The sequence below is a fragment of the Clarias gariepinus genome, chromosome 25 (assembly GCF_024256425.1).
Source record: "Clarias gariepinus isolate MV-2021 ecotype Netherlands chromosome 25, CGAR_prim_01v2, whole genome shotgun sequence".
Lineage (NCBI taxonomy): Eukaryota > Metazoa > Chordata > Actinopteri > Siluriformes > Clariidae > Clarias > Clarias gariepinus.
In genome coordinates this window covers 9585312-9600863 of record NC_071124.1, presented here as the reverse complement: position 1 = coordinate 9600863, position 15552 = coordinate 9585312, and the positions used below count along the sequence as shown (strand labels likewise).

Sequence of the window (15552 nt, the reverse complement as noted above, 5' to 3'; positions counted from 1 at the left end):
CGCCAGACAAACAAGTCTGATCCACAGAGGCCCCACCCTGCAACCCACAGTACCCAAAGAACCTGCCGCCAACCTCCTGGTGTCAGACATGACAGCATCCCCGCAGAGGTCTTGTGGAGTCATGCCATGAGTGGCCAGAGTTGCCCCAGCAGCACAAGAGGAACCTACACTACTGTATATTGGCCTTAACAGTTTGGGTTTTAATGTTGTGGCTATTTGGTATACATTGCCTCAATTAAAAAATATTACAATATAGTATTAAGACTCATTGTGTCTCAATAAAGACATCTTAATTAGGATATTTCTACTATTTTGTCTGTACTCCATCAGGATGTGTTACAAACCCTCCTGGTGACTCTAACATATGGCTTCCACTAGTTCTGCCCTGGGGGTCCCGAACAAACATAAGCAGAACTGTATGTAAACCTGGTTATGTGATATTTCACTGATGGACCACCAGGGTAGCTGATCACATGGGTTGCTGAGAGTGGCCAGAGGATAGCACGATATTTCCATCTGATACGCATATGACAAAACTTGAATACTTTTAAATGAAAAAATCTGCATGGTTAGTCGTGGAAGCAGATGCAACATACTTGTTCATCATATGAGACAAATTGATTCCTCACCTGATAAAAGTAATCGAGCACTGTTACTTTGTCTGGTCTCTCCTGTGTAGCGATGCCGTGTGGTGCAGCGGTAGATGTTCACCGCATCCTCTGACTGCACGTCCAAAATATACAAGGCTCCTGTGGATGTAACAAGAAATCTTGATCCTGAAAGAAAAAAGAAAAGACACATCAGAAAGATGGAATCAGTATAATCGTATTCAGTCATCTTAATAATTAATTTAGCGTGCACAAACGCATAGAATATTTACAACCGGACCATTATGCTACAATATTTTATTAAATAATAATAATAATAAAAAAAGATGATATGTAAAATACTGATTTTATGTACATTTCTTCCAGTTAAAGGCACACACTTTACATTTAGCTTTTTCCTCAAGTATAAAGTCTGATGTACTGAGATTCAACAGCTTGTCTTGAGTAAGAAGAATATAATGATTATAATGAAAAAGCATTATTTTTCTAGGTTTTCCTGCACCGTTCATTCAGAAGCTTTGTGTAAAAGCCAATGCAGCTTGAAATTGTGTGTTGATGCATGCAGTCTGCCGAACACAGCTTGTGGCATATAGGGTGTGAGGGTGAAAGATGAGGAGGGAGGGAGGGAGGGAAGGAGAGGGGGAAAAGAGTCTGCAGCTATTGTAAGCAATGACCTACTTAGGAATGGGCATTTAAGATTTGATATCCTATGGGGGGTTTGGCTCCTCATTTAAAGCTAGATGTGTGAGAAACCACTACTATTGATAAAATAAACCTTACATTAAGGGTATGTGTTTCAGTGTCAAAAGGCCAAGGAGACTAGTAAGGATTATGTTTACTAATTATGTGAGTAATAACCAGATTCCCATTCCTAAGCATTTAACAGCCATCGGTTTTATTCTGTAAACCAATATCATATCGAGGTGCTCAGTTACAGTACAGTGCAAGCACATCACATACTGTAAATGATTAAAAACAAGGCACAAACCAAGAGTTCTGCCTAAAAGCCTAAAAGCAGCTGACTGAAGCATGAAAGGATCTTGTTGTAAAAACAGTCTAAACAGGGTTTCTTTATTTCTGCTGATTAATACTAGCGAACTGACACAGGAATTTTATGTGCTCAGTGTTTGGTAAAATGCTATCAACTGTTAATTTAGAATCAATAAACAAATTTTTAAAATGACTTCAAGTGTTAAAATATCTAAAAACAACACGTTCCTTAAAAATACCACAGAATTGTGCAATAAATAAAATCTTCTACAAATACTCAGGTTTTGTGAGAGTATCATTCTTCTTATTTTTATTTTTATGTGTGGTTAGTACAATACTGCCACCTATAGGACTGAAGTGTGGAGCAGCCAAGGAAGAAAATGTCACTTTGTACGAGATGTTACATTGAACAATCAGCAACAAGAAGTTACAAGGTATTTAAATTCTTTTAAATACATAAATTTTTAATACATTAAAAACTCTATACAATATAATATATAGAGTTTTTTAATGTAATAATATAGCAGCTTGATTCAAATCAGACAGTAAACATTACTGCTATTAATTTAAATTAAGCATAAAATCGCAATGCCCAAAGCTTGAATTGAATCGAACTGACAGTCTACCTATGATTTACAGCTCTACTGATTTTCTTTAAGCATTTGGAAATTTTACCAGGAATTTCTAATTAAGTAAATTCTTTTTTCTATAAAACATTAGAACACAGCAATAGAATGTCATGATTGTCTCTTGGAATTCCAGTTAGCTTGTTTGAAACTAATCAGAGCTAAATACCAGATCCAGACGGCAGTTGTACAGGGGATAAGAAGCCTTATCATTGCTAATTAAGATCCTTAAACCTGAAACTCCCCACCCTAACAACTCCAGATCAGCTGACAAAGGCACAGCACTTTTATTCTGGTCTTCAATCACAAGACACAACTTAAATAAATTGGTTGTGCTTTGTTACTGTAGATAATACCACATACTATTTGTATTATTTAGTGTAGAATTAAAGACCTATAATACATTAGGATGCACAACTATATATAATGTTAAATGTTGTAAAACAGGGGTTCAGAAATATGATGGAGGTGGATGCCAGTGCAGATAATTTATTATATAAAAATACATGTAAAAAAAAAACAAGCACAATATAGATAAATCACCTGTCTGCAAAGGTTTTGCATTTTAAAATTATGCTTAATATGAAGTATTTACAGTTTAGAAACTATATTTACATGTGCATAGGTTCTAACACCTACATACCTATAGTACAGTACCTATATCACAACCTACAGTACAATGATAAGCTGTTAAGACAGATTATCTGTCATATCCAAGCATATCCAAAAATTTGAACTTTGCCACAAATATACAATGTAAAGCATTAAAAAACAAACTAACAGGTTTGGTGCTTTAGTTCAGGTTTGGTGGTTTGGTGGTTTAGTTCGCTAAACTGCGCCTTTAAGATGCGGAAATCCGGTGACACAGAGGCATCAGCTGAACTTGTTTAAAGTGACCCACAAAAATGTCAGGGGGAGGATAACGCTATGTGGTGTTTACCGCGCGAATAAAAGCGGACGCCATTTTGTATCAGAGCTGTTTCGGACTGTGAACTCAGTGCGACTTATTTCTCCCACACCCCCACACACGTACAATATACCAGACATTTTATACATTCACTTTAGGGCTGTAGCTATCGAATATTTTAATCGAATAATCGAGTATTCTACCAAAAATTTTATCGATTTATTAATCGAGTAATCGGATAAAATTTACTTTTGCTTAATTAAACAGCAACAAGATTAATTGGTTTTCTTTTTATAAAAATCTCCTTTTTTTAAATGCATACAGCATTTTATCCCCCCAAAAAAACATTGTCATTATTCACAATACAAGGAATAGCTTAAAGTTGCCTGAGATGAATTAAATGCATTACAGTGCCATACATTCTTATTTTAAAGCCTTTTCTCAGATGCAAAAACAAACAAAAAAAGGTACTTTAAATGACTTTAAGTATTAAAAAAATGAATGCATACTGTTATGCGCTAAATAATGTTCACCTATAACATGCTTATTTTATAATAAAAATCGTTTTGTGTAATTTTTTATCATAAACAATGTTTATTTAGTTTTATAACATTATATAAGAATTTGTACTGTATTACATGTCTTACTTTTCGTGTATTAATTTGTCACGTGCCTAGGGTTAATTATAATACTAATAATATATTTGATGATAATAATAATATAATATATTTGATAATAATAATATGAATTTTTGATTGTGGTGTCCTAATATATTTTATAGAAATTAGGTAGGGGGGGCAATCTGTGGCAGGGGGCATTTTAGCGCATAACACACACATTAAAATAAATACTTATACAAAAACACTAAGTCGTGATACAAAAACACTTGTCTTCCCTCGGCTCGCTGATATTTTTATCGCTCCTTTTCATTTTGCAGCCCGCAACAGAACGCTCCATCAAATCAATACACGGCGAACTGTTTGCGTCTCCTTCCGCTTATTTTGGGTGACGTAAGCGCTTTTTCTTCTTCGTCGATGTTTACTGGCCAAACAAATAATTGCGCAAAAACATAACGCACGCTTTTAGATTAATTAAAATAAGTAGGGATGCACCGAAATTTCGGCCGCCGAAAATTTTCGGCCGAAATAGCATTATCGGTTTCGGCCGAAACGTAAGAAAGCGCCGAAAATAAAAGCCGAAATTGTCGCCACGCCTCTCCCATCCTCCCGTCTCGTTCGCGCTGTCATTACGCATCAAACACGGAGTATGTCGGCGGTTTGGAAGCACTTGGAAGCAAGTTTTGTTATTGTTAAACAGCCTTATTACTGTTATTTATTATCAATAAAAGTTTGATTGCTTAATTAATTTGTAGTTTTTTTTATACAAACAAAAAGAAAATATTTTAAACATGTTTTTTAATGAAGCCATTTTCGGTTTCGGTATCGGTTTTTCGGCCAAGTGCATCCAAAATTTCGGTTTCGTTTTCGGCCCAGAATTTTCTGGTGCATCCCTAAAAATAAGCTTTGAGGCAGAAGATTTTGCCTCGATCATTTTTTATAATCGATTATGGCCAATTCCTCACTGTCACTAGTGGGCTCCCATATTAAGGCTTCTACTACCACTCAGCCGGAAGAGCGAAGACTATCATGTCATGTGTTTCCTCCGAACCACGTGACTGCAGCCGACCGCCCACGCACCGTTAGGGGCGGAGTAACACACTCGGAGGAAAGCGCGAGCTCACAGACGCCCCTGATTGGCTGTAGAGCCGTGATTAATGTGGGAGCACAAAGTACCTCTCATCACTCCCTAGGTCTCCAGCTGTGAGAGGTAACAGCATCACCCGGGGATCGAACCAGCGATCCCCGGATGATAGGGCGAGCACTTTACCACTGTGCCACTCGGAGGCCCAGAATTCGACTTTGCAAAGAGGATGGAAATGGCAGTAGTAAATACTTTCTTCCACAAACAGTGGAGGCAGAAGCACTCAGGTGGACTACATCTTGTGTCGACGTTGTAATCTGAAAGAGATTAGTGACTGCAAAGTGTTGGTAGGGGAAAGTGTAGCCAGACAACACAGAACGGTGGTGTGTAAAATAATCCTGATGGTGAGGAAGGTAAAGAGGACAAAGGCAGAGCAGAGGACAAAGTGGTGGAAGCTGAGAAAGAAAGAATGTTGTGTAGTCTTCAGGGAGGAGTTGAGACAGGCTATGGGTGAGACAGGTATGGTATGGGAGGTGCTTTCTGTTGACTGGACAACTACCGCCAATGTGATCAGGGAGACAGGTAGGATGTTACTTGGTGTATCATCAGGTAAAGCAAAAGTGGACAAAGAGACTTGGTGGCGGAACGAGGAAGTCCAGAAGTGTATACAGGCTATATACGTATTGGATCGTAAGAAGGGTGAGGTGGATCTGTACAGGTTGGCAAGGCAGAAAGATAGAGATGGGAAGGATGTGCAGCAGGTTAGAGTGATTAAAGATAAAGATGGAAATGTACTGACAGATGCCAGGAGGGTAATGGGAAGATGGAAGAAGTACTTTAACGAGTTGATGAATGAGGAAAACGAAAGAGAACAAAGAGTAGAAGAGGTGACTTGTGGAACAGGAAGTAGCAAATATTAATAAAAGTGAGGTGAGAAGGGCATTGAAGAGGATGAAGAGTGAAAAGACTGTTGGTCCTGATGACATATCACAGTACCTGTGGAGGTATGGAAGTGCTTAGGAGAGGTGGCAGTAGACTTTCTAACTAGTTTGTTAGAAAGATCTTGGAGTGTGAGAGGATTTCAGAAGAATGGAGGAGAAGTGTATTGGTGCCGATTTTTAAGAACAAGGGAAATGTGCAGAGCTGAGGCAATTACAGAGGCATAAAGTTAATGAGCCATACAATGAAGCTGTGGGAAAGAGTAGTGGAAGCTAGGTTAAGGGCAGAGGTGAGCATTTGTGAGCAGCAATATGGTTTTATGCCTAGAAAGAGTACATCAGATGCCGTATTTGCTTTGAGGATGCTGGTGGAGAATTACAGAGAAGGTAATAAAGAGTTGCATTGTGTCTTTGTAGATTTAGAGAAGGCGTACAACAGGGTGCTGAGAGAGAAGCTGTGGTGTTGTATGGGGAAGTCTGGAGTGGCAGAGAAGTATGTTAGAGTGGTGCAGGACATGTATGAGAGCTGTAAGACAGTGGTAAGATGTGCTGTAGGTGTGACAGAAGAGTTCAAGGTGGAGGTGGGTCTGCATCAAGGATCAGCTCTAAGCCCCTTTTTGTTTGCTCTGGTGATGGACAGGATGACAGATGAGGTTAGACAGGAGTCTTCATGGACTACGATGTTTGCAGATGACTGGAAAGAAGGTTAGCCACAGTAAGATGGAATACATGTGTGTAAATAAGAGGAACCCAAGAGGAACGGTGAGGCTACAGGGAGCATAGGTAAAGAAGGTGCAGGACAGAGCAACGAAGAGTCTGGAAAGAAGGTAAAGATGTGGGTACAGGCAGGTTGGAATGGGGGGAGAAAAGTTTCAGGTATGTTGTGCGATCAAAGAGTATCAGCAAGAATGAAAGGAAAGGTGTACAGGACAGTGGTAAGACCAGCGATGCTCTACGGCTTAGAGACAGTGGCACTGAAGAAAAGACAAGAGGCAGAGTTGGAGGTAGCAGAGCTGAAGTTGTGGAGGTTCTCCTTGGGAGTGACAAGGATGGATAGGATCAAAAATCAGTTCATCAGAGGAACAAACCATGTTAGATGTTTTGGAGATAAAGTCAGAGAGGCCAGACTAAGGTGGTTTGGACATGTTTAGAGGAGAGATGGTGAATATATCGGTAGAAGGATGCTGAGGTTTGAACTGCCAGGCAGGAGGTCTAGAGGAAGACCAAAGAGGAGATTTCTGGATGCAGTGAGAGAGGACATGAAGTTAGTTGGTGTGAGAGAAGAGGATGCAGAGGATAGGGTTAGATGGAGGCAGATGATTCGCTGTGGCGACCCCTGAAAGGGAAGAGCCGAAAGACAGAAAAGACTTGGTATATTGAACAAGTGATGGTACACTTTACTTTTAAAAACTTAAAGAATGTGAAGAACTGCCTCCACATCCATGGACTATTCTCCTTAACTTTTAGCTACAGAGTGCCGACCCCCACGCCAACAACCGCATCACAGCCGTGCAAGATTCAGCTCAAAAACACTTCCTCTTGTGTGATATTGTTTAAACAATTACAAGTCTCATACATAGTTATTCCAAAGCAGCAACATATTCAAGAAGAATATGAAAGTGATCGTTCCAGCTCAGTGTGTCTATTCCTGAACATATCATTTTGATGTGTGATGTCACACTTTAAGGTCTAATATTTTCAAACGTTTTGTTTCTGAGCAACCCTCACTGAAATCACACTGGAATGCCTGTATAGCTGAATCACACCACATTATTACGAACATGAATGTCATCCTAATGTGTCAAGACTAAAGCTCTCACATTGGTAGAAAATTATCTCGCATATGAAAGCATTACACAAAATATAAGGATTTTAACCGTAAATGTAAAATAATAAATAAATCACTTATGCCTGCATAGTGTAGCTATATATTTCATTCTGTTTTACTGAGAAGTCAGATATTTCTGAGCCTTTAAATATCTAAGGCATGCTCTGAGGCTGATCTAAATGCACTGCAGTGACTCAACGCATTCCACCCTCCTGAAATTCTCAACATCAGATCCTGGCATGTCGATTGCTTGAAGGTTAGTAGGCATGTAAAAATACTTGAATTTCGTACTGTTATGCACAAATGAATGCATCACTGAGACACATTAAAGATTATCCTGTGCAAATCCATGCATTTATTCACACCATTATTATACTGAACATCATAATCCAAGTCCACATTTAGTACTGTTTTTTCATTTTCCCTTATAATATTTTCTTCAGTATATTGTAATGTATTTAATTCCACTCAAAATATGTACAGGTTTTTTTTTTCTTTGGTTTTTGCTTACCACTGTAGGACCTCTCACACCAGCGTGACCAGCATTGCTCTTGTTTAATTATGTTTTGGAGTTCACTTCATGTTCGGTTGTTATAACGTGCTTTTCTCTTAATTTTGCTCCTGTCTCCACAGAAATGAATTGATTACAGTAATGTGTTCACCTGTTCTAAATCTTGATTACTCAAGCAAATGTTTTTACTGTTCCTCCATGCATCATGTCATGCCTTGGAGTATGACACAGGTTTAAATATTTTCTGATCTTCTTTTCTCCTGGTCCTTCCTGATTGGACTGTCGCTTATATACACTTTATTAACAGAATATTCTTATAGTATGGCATTTGTTTGTATTTTTAACCCAGCTACAAACTTTGAAGATGATCCTAGAAACAATTTTTATAAAACACAAACTGAGTTTACGTACTTGCTTGTGAGAGACCCAGTTCAACATCTGGAATTCTGTAAAGCTACTTTGTTACTATGTGTATTGCTAAAAGTATTATACAAGTAAAGCTAGGTAAAGCTAGTTAGTGCATTGCCTTATAGACTCTGGGATCTGGTGTTGTCTTTGTGACTGATCCAGAATTCAGACACAGATTTGGCTTCTTTTTTTTTCGCTTATTGGAGTTCATGTTTTTATTATTATGATTATTATTATTATAATCATTATTATTTTTTTTTTTTCTTAATATATTTAACATATTTTTTATTATTAATTAAAACAACTTATAGCAAAACAATTTTTTGTAACGAAATACTGCAGTCTAGTCTCCGAAAATAAGATTATGCAAGACAACTGTGTGACATGTCTATAAAATAATGTCTAGAATATCTCTGGCAGTAGCGAGATGCCAGTGAGTGATAAGCCTGACTATAGTGACTGACACTAGATCCAGAGGCCCAGGCTTTTAATAAGGTCTTATGCCAGTAATTACGCTGACAATTCGATCAGCTCAGCCTCAGTATCTGCATCCCAGGCTGATCGAGAGGGCAAATTAACGCTGATGTAATGAGTACCATTTGTCACTATTAGAGTGATGTGTTGACAGCTGCCTACATCATCATGGCAACAGTGGGTAACCCCAAACCCCTAACAAATACAGAACAATTTAGCCATTTAGAATTTAAAGCAAAGATGACATTACGAAACACATAACTACATGTCTCAGGAAAATATACAGTATACAGTAAACTTAATAGAGGTGGGAAATAAAATCAATTCAATTACGCATATTTTTTGTGGCAATTTACAGTATGTATCGCCACACTTACCTTAAACAAAATTTAAAAAAACAACTATTTTAATGTATAATGGTTACATTTAAGGTGGTAAAATGTTCCTCTATAATCCTACAGGTAGTGTACTCTAAATCATTCATACTGTACATCCGCACCAGCAAAGCATCTCGTATAATTGGAGCAAATTATTAGCTAAGCTTGTTTAGAATTTTTACAAAATCTAAAAAATATTAAATCCGCATTTTTATAAAATAGTTATACTTACACAATCACAATACAAATTTAATTGTGATAACATCATATCAGCAGGTCCCTGGTAATTCCCAGCCTAATAATAATACTTTACAGTGTATGACCATGTACAGTCCTCTAAATTTAAAGATAAAAATGAAGACTAGATATTGTTTAAGAAAAAATGCCTACACATTGGAGTTGTGAATCATACAGTACCTAGACTGTTATATAATAAAAGTATCTAATAAACAATGAAATGCTGTGTAGCTTGTTTAACTTCTGCTCCACACTCCAAAGATCAGTAGGTAGCAGCTGCACAAAAAAGGAAGATGTGATACTTATAATTTAATTTCCTTTACATATTTTATTAAAATTAATTTTTATAGAATTTTTTTTTAAATTAAATTATATTTGAAAATACAGAATTTAATTAAAATGAATATCGAACAGGGACAATATATATATATTTTTTTTATTCTATTCACAATATACCAATGTACTGTATTTTCACCTGCTATGCTCTAACAACGATGTTATCTAGTGACATTATATCTAATAAAACATGATTGTTCTTAGGATCACAAATACTAACATGCTGATTGCAAAATTTTACATACTTTTTAAATGAAAGTAATGTACTGTACAGTAGAAGCCCTTCTGCTACAGTCATTTGCGCATACTTAATCTATACATGAATATTATGAACATTTGTAAAGGTTTTCACACAGCAATATCTGATGCCCCTTCCCCCTTCTCCAGTGTGCAGATGAGCTTGCAAAATGTTAGAGTCTTGCCCACCTGAAATGGAGGCAGTATGACAGGAGGATCAAGGACAGAAAGAAAATGGAAGGGAAAAAAATAAGAAAAAAGACAGTAGAGAGTACAAGAGCACGAGAGAAAATAAGGGAGAGTAATCAAACAGCACATGGGACTTCGTTATGCTGGAACTCGTTAAACTATCCTGGTACCTTGGGGCCATATCTATCTTACCAGCACTTTTCCCGTCTGTCTGACAGGACCTCGGTTATTTTCAGCACAGCCTTGCACCTCAGTACCTGATTGGAGCAATCATCTGCTCAGGCACTTTATGTGCCTCTTGTTGCGCCCCTGTCGTCTGAATGCTATCTCACAAAACCATGTGTGCTAGATGAGAACTGGGGTCACCCTTGAGGGCGACTTGCTTCATCAGTACTGTCTAATGGTCTGATACAGGCTCTACATGGAAATGATTCTTAATTGCTGTTTTCTCTTAATACGCCTTTACATAAATTCACCCAATTTAAAGCACATGACTAAAAGAAACGAATTATCTTAAGTATAAACAGTGCAATTGTTAGTGTACAGTGCATCGAAACAGATACCATAAGAAATCATGCATTTCCTCCATTTCAAGTTTATTTGCTCAAATCATTAACTGTGTTTCAGTCTTTTATCCCACTTTTTACCTCCACAATTTCCATGATCTTTGACCATACTGCTTTCCGAAAGAGCCAACGGGTAGTTGTAAATGAAAACTGAAAATTCCTGTCGGGTCACATAATCCAAGAGAGACTTAAAGCTGTATGACGTATGACATTAACAAAAGGTCAAAGCCAGAATAGTATATTAACTGTAATACACAAGACAGTCCCTTTATTTAGAATTAAAAATAACCTGAAAGAAGATGCCTTCATATAAGAACTGGTATGTAATTTTTACATGCCTTTTTTATACACAAATCAGCACCAAAATTCATCCCTTAAGCTCTGTAAGTTGCAAGGTGAGGCATCCATACGGTATGTAGGACTTTTAGTTTATCACATCCTGCAGATGCTTGATCAGATTGAGACCTGAGAAATTTAAACGCCAACGTGAAAGTCAACACCTTAAACTCTGTGTCCTGTTCCTCAAACCATTCCTGAACACTTGTTTGAGTCAGTTGCCATTAAGGAATACCATTGCCAGGAAGAGGTGTTTTAACATTCACATAAATGCCAGGACCTTATGACTAGCTTAGACCCCAAGGTTTCCCAGCCAAACATTGTCAAGAGCATCACACTGCCTCCACTGGCTCTCCTTCTTCTTGTAATGCAACCAGACTACATTCTCCTGTTGCTCCATGGTCAACTTCTGGACAAGGATCAACCCTTTTTTAAACATTGACTGATTTGCAACTACACAGGCCCATTTTCAGCAAGCTGCGATGCACTGTGTCTTATTCTGAAACCTTTCTATCAAAGTCTATCATATCATATTTGTAGCAATTTATGCTACAGTAGCTCTTTCATTAGACCACTTTTGGTATGTCCTAACCAGTGCGTACCATCAACACCACAACCCAGCTGTTTCAGACATGCTCTGCCCAGTTATCTAGCCATCATAAAAAGTCACCATCTGGATTTAAATAAATAAGTAAATAGATAAATAAATAAATACTTAAGAGCCTTTGATTAAATAATTACTGCAGTGATTAATATGTTTCAGTTGACAACAATTATTTTAACCTTACCTAATGCGGCAAGCAGCTTCTCATTTCTTAAACCACTACAGTATGTCAGAAGACATAGTGCTTCATAATGGGCAATATGTGCTTTAGAAGGGTCAAATTATTGGCCTGCATCAAGCAAATTAAGCGTTTAAACAATTAAGGAGTGGTCTGATGAATCCTGATTTACCCTATTCCAGAACAATGGGTGCGTCAGGGTAAAAAGGGAAGCACTTGAACCGATGTACCCATCATGCATAGTGGCCAGTGTACCAGCCTCTGGAGGCAGCGTTATGATCTGCAGTTTCTTCAATTGGTCGGATCGAGGTTCAGAAATGTCATGGGGTAATAAAATGAAGTCAGCTGACAACCTACTGAACGACCAAATTATTCCATTTATAGACTTTTTCTTCTCTGATGGCATAGACATATTCCAGGGGTCAAATTGTGAAACAGTGGTTCTTGAGGCATTAGGGCACGTTCTCATAAAAATAAATGTATGATATTGCATAGGGTTATTGATACAATGCCATAGTGATTTTTAATCATAATCAAAGCTAAACCTGGTGTAAAACTGTATTTTATTATTTATTTTTTTTACCTGGGAGTGTAGATAAATAGATGCATTATTGTCAGAAAACACATTTTTGTAGTTTTATAATTACCACTGTTTAAAACTATCAACATATGGTATGTATTTAACACTGATTTAAAAAGTGCGAGGCATGTTCAAAAACGTTTTTTTTAATGTATTTTGTCCTTTTTTTTAGATCCAGCATTAGATATGTTAAAATTACACAATTCTTGATACTGTTATTGACATTAAATTACTGCATCTTTATTATTCTAATAATACTTATATAGGACTTGAAGACAAGCACCAGAATCATATTTACACCCAGAAGTGAACTTATGAAGGGCAGGTAAAGAATAGCATGCTTTCCATTTACATTTTCATGAGAAATTATTCATAGCATTTAAACCCTTATTCCTCTTTCAGTGTTTTCTGGTTGTTTATTTGTAACTGTTTCCTTTTTACAAGCATGTGTTTCATGATAAGCAGGCAGAAAATATACCAGACCTTCCTTAAAAATATTCTGTCTCTCTCTTCATTTTTTTTTTCCTTTGTGAATGTCATATCTGCCGCACATTGTTTTCTTTCCCTCATCGCGCGTATGTGTGTGTGTGTGTGTGTGTGTGTGTGTGTGTTGGTGTGTCTGCCTGCTTGTGGCAGGGACACCGCTGATAAAGGCAGCTATTTGCTTAAGCTTGGCTCATGTGGCGCATAATTTTTAACCTCAGTTTCCTTATATGACTGGACCCCCCTACATGAATGCACACATATTCCACGACTAACATGGTGTACTACCTGTCTTTTAACTGGCCTGTCATTTAGATTCATGACACTAAATCATTCACATTGACATAGCTGCAACACTATGTATTGCTAACACTCTACATGCTATGCGCTGTAAAATTTAAGTACAGTAAGCGTTTTTTTTTTTGTTTGTTTAATGTACGTGCATACTGTATGTGTGGTAATGTTGATCTTATTGTGGAACTTAATTCTTTTTTTTTTTTACCATAAAAAACAACACAGCAACACAACATATTATGTACCCCTTTGTTCTCGGATGTTTGCTAGCTGCAAAAATGTTCTGCTGTAAAAGCAGCTGGTGTAGCTAAAAGAAATACACTTTACTGTAGTGTATTACAAATATATTGAAATCTTCGATAGTACATTGCAAATATACTAACAAAAAGTTAATATATAAAAGTTATATATATAAAAAGTATACTCACATCATGCTTTTACTAAATTTCGGAATTAAACTTTAAACGTACTTCAAAATAATTGTATTATAGTACATTTTCCAATAATATATAATAGGAAAATATACTTTACGTGAAAGGTTGGTCTAATTTCCAAATACACTTATTTAAACTATGTTTTTCAATTTATTGTTGGTATATTTAAAAAAATATGCTTGAAATAATTGTTGTACCAATGTACAGAAAGTATACATTAGAATACGCATTATATATTTTTTCTATATATCTGTTTTATTCTTTCTAATTTAGTCATGTCCAGTTCCTCCCTGTCACTAGGAGGTCCCACATTAAGCTACTACACCTCAGTCGGGTGGGTCAAAGACTATCACGTGTTTTTTCTCCGAACCATGTGACATCACTGACCCCTTTTTTTCGAACTCCTCGCTCATGCATCGTTAGGAGCGGCGTAACACACTCGGAGGACAGCGCTATCCGCTCCTTCCCTTTGCGTGAGCTCACAGACGCCCCGGATTTTGGGAGCACCCGGGAATCGAACTGGCGATCTCCGGATGATAGGGCGAGCACTTTACCACTGCGGCACTCGGAGAAGAATGCACAATTTTTAATATACGGTAGTCTCAGTACATTTTCAGTTAAATTTAAACGTACTTATTCATATGTATTTATTCATGCTTATATTTAGTGCACTACTCTCTTTAGACATGTTTTTGCACGCTGAATCTCTCTTTCGCGCTCGCTCTCAAACTCGTTTTTGCGCGCTAAAAATCACTTTTCCGTGTTCAAAATAATTTATGTGTTTGCATTTTCCCTCTTTTGTGCGCTGACTATCATAAAGCACTTGCACAAACTACAACAGCATTATAACACTGCAACTATTACAGCCAATCAGAGACCGGAATCTGCACAACACAACATGAACAAAATAAACTACAGTACTGTTTTTTATAGTACCTTGTGCTCAAATTAAATCTGTTGAACTCATAAAAAAAAATCTGCCTTATAATAACTAATGTAATGTGTGTCAAAAACTGGTTATAGTGTAGAAAATGCATTCAGCATTTGTAAATTATCCCAAACACCTTTACTGTACTGGTAACAAATTTGCAATACTGAAGTATAGAAGATTGTGTGTAATGTATGATATTAACCACAAAGTGTACTTTTTTAGTATTTGTCATTGGCCAGATGTATAACAGCTACTGCTGCAATAAAAATATACTCAAGACTATATTAAACATGTATTTGTAACACAGTAAAAAATGCTGTGATGTACTTATCATACATTAAATTTATACTTGAAATTACTGTCAGGTATGTACGTTAGTACACACACAGCCATATACTTTAAGTGTACTAAGTATACTTAAAGTTGTTCCACTTTGGCACACAAAAGTATACTTAATACACTTAAAATTGTGCTTTTGTACAATTTAATTACAACTTAAATACACTTACAGTAGTACAAATTAGTTGTTCCAAAATAGCAAACTTCAAGTATACTAGTCATTAGTCTGGAGCAAGTACACTTAAGTATGCTTTGGCATGCTAGGATTTAATATACTGTGGAACCTTGGATTGCGAGTAACGTGGTTTGCGAGTGTTCCGCAAGACGAGCAGAGATTTTTAATAAATTTTGACTTGAAAAATGAGCAAGTCTTGGTTTCATATATCATGTATCACGCAAACGCTTCTTGTTTTGACGCCGAGCGTCACGTGATCAAAACT

The 15552-nt window shown here is 37.0% G+C and overlaps 1 protein-coding gene across 2 annotated transcripts in view; it reads right to left on the bottom strand.

Annotated features, from left to right (window-relative positions):
• Window positions 1-15552, bottom strand: part of dscamb (Down syndrome cell adhesion molecule b) — a 143714-nt gene that overhangs the window by 56726 nt on the left and 71436 nt on the right. For both annotated transcript variants that reach the window (XM_053486678.1, XM_053486677.1), the window contains exon 4: window positions 630-776. In XM_053486678.1, coding sequence (XP_053342653.1) covers window positions 630-776 — 147 coding nt within the window. The remainder of the gene's footprint in view (window positions 1-629; window positions 777-15552) is intronic.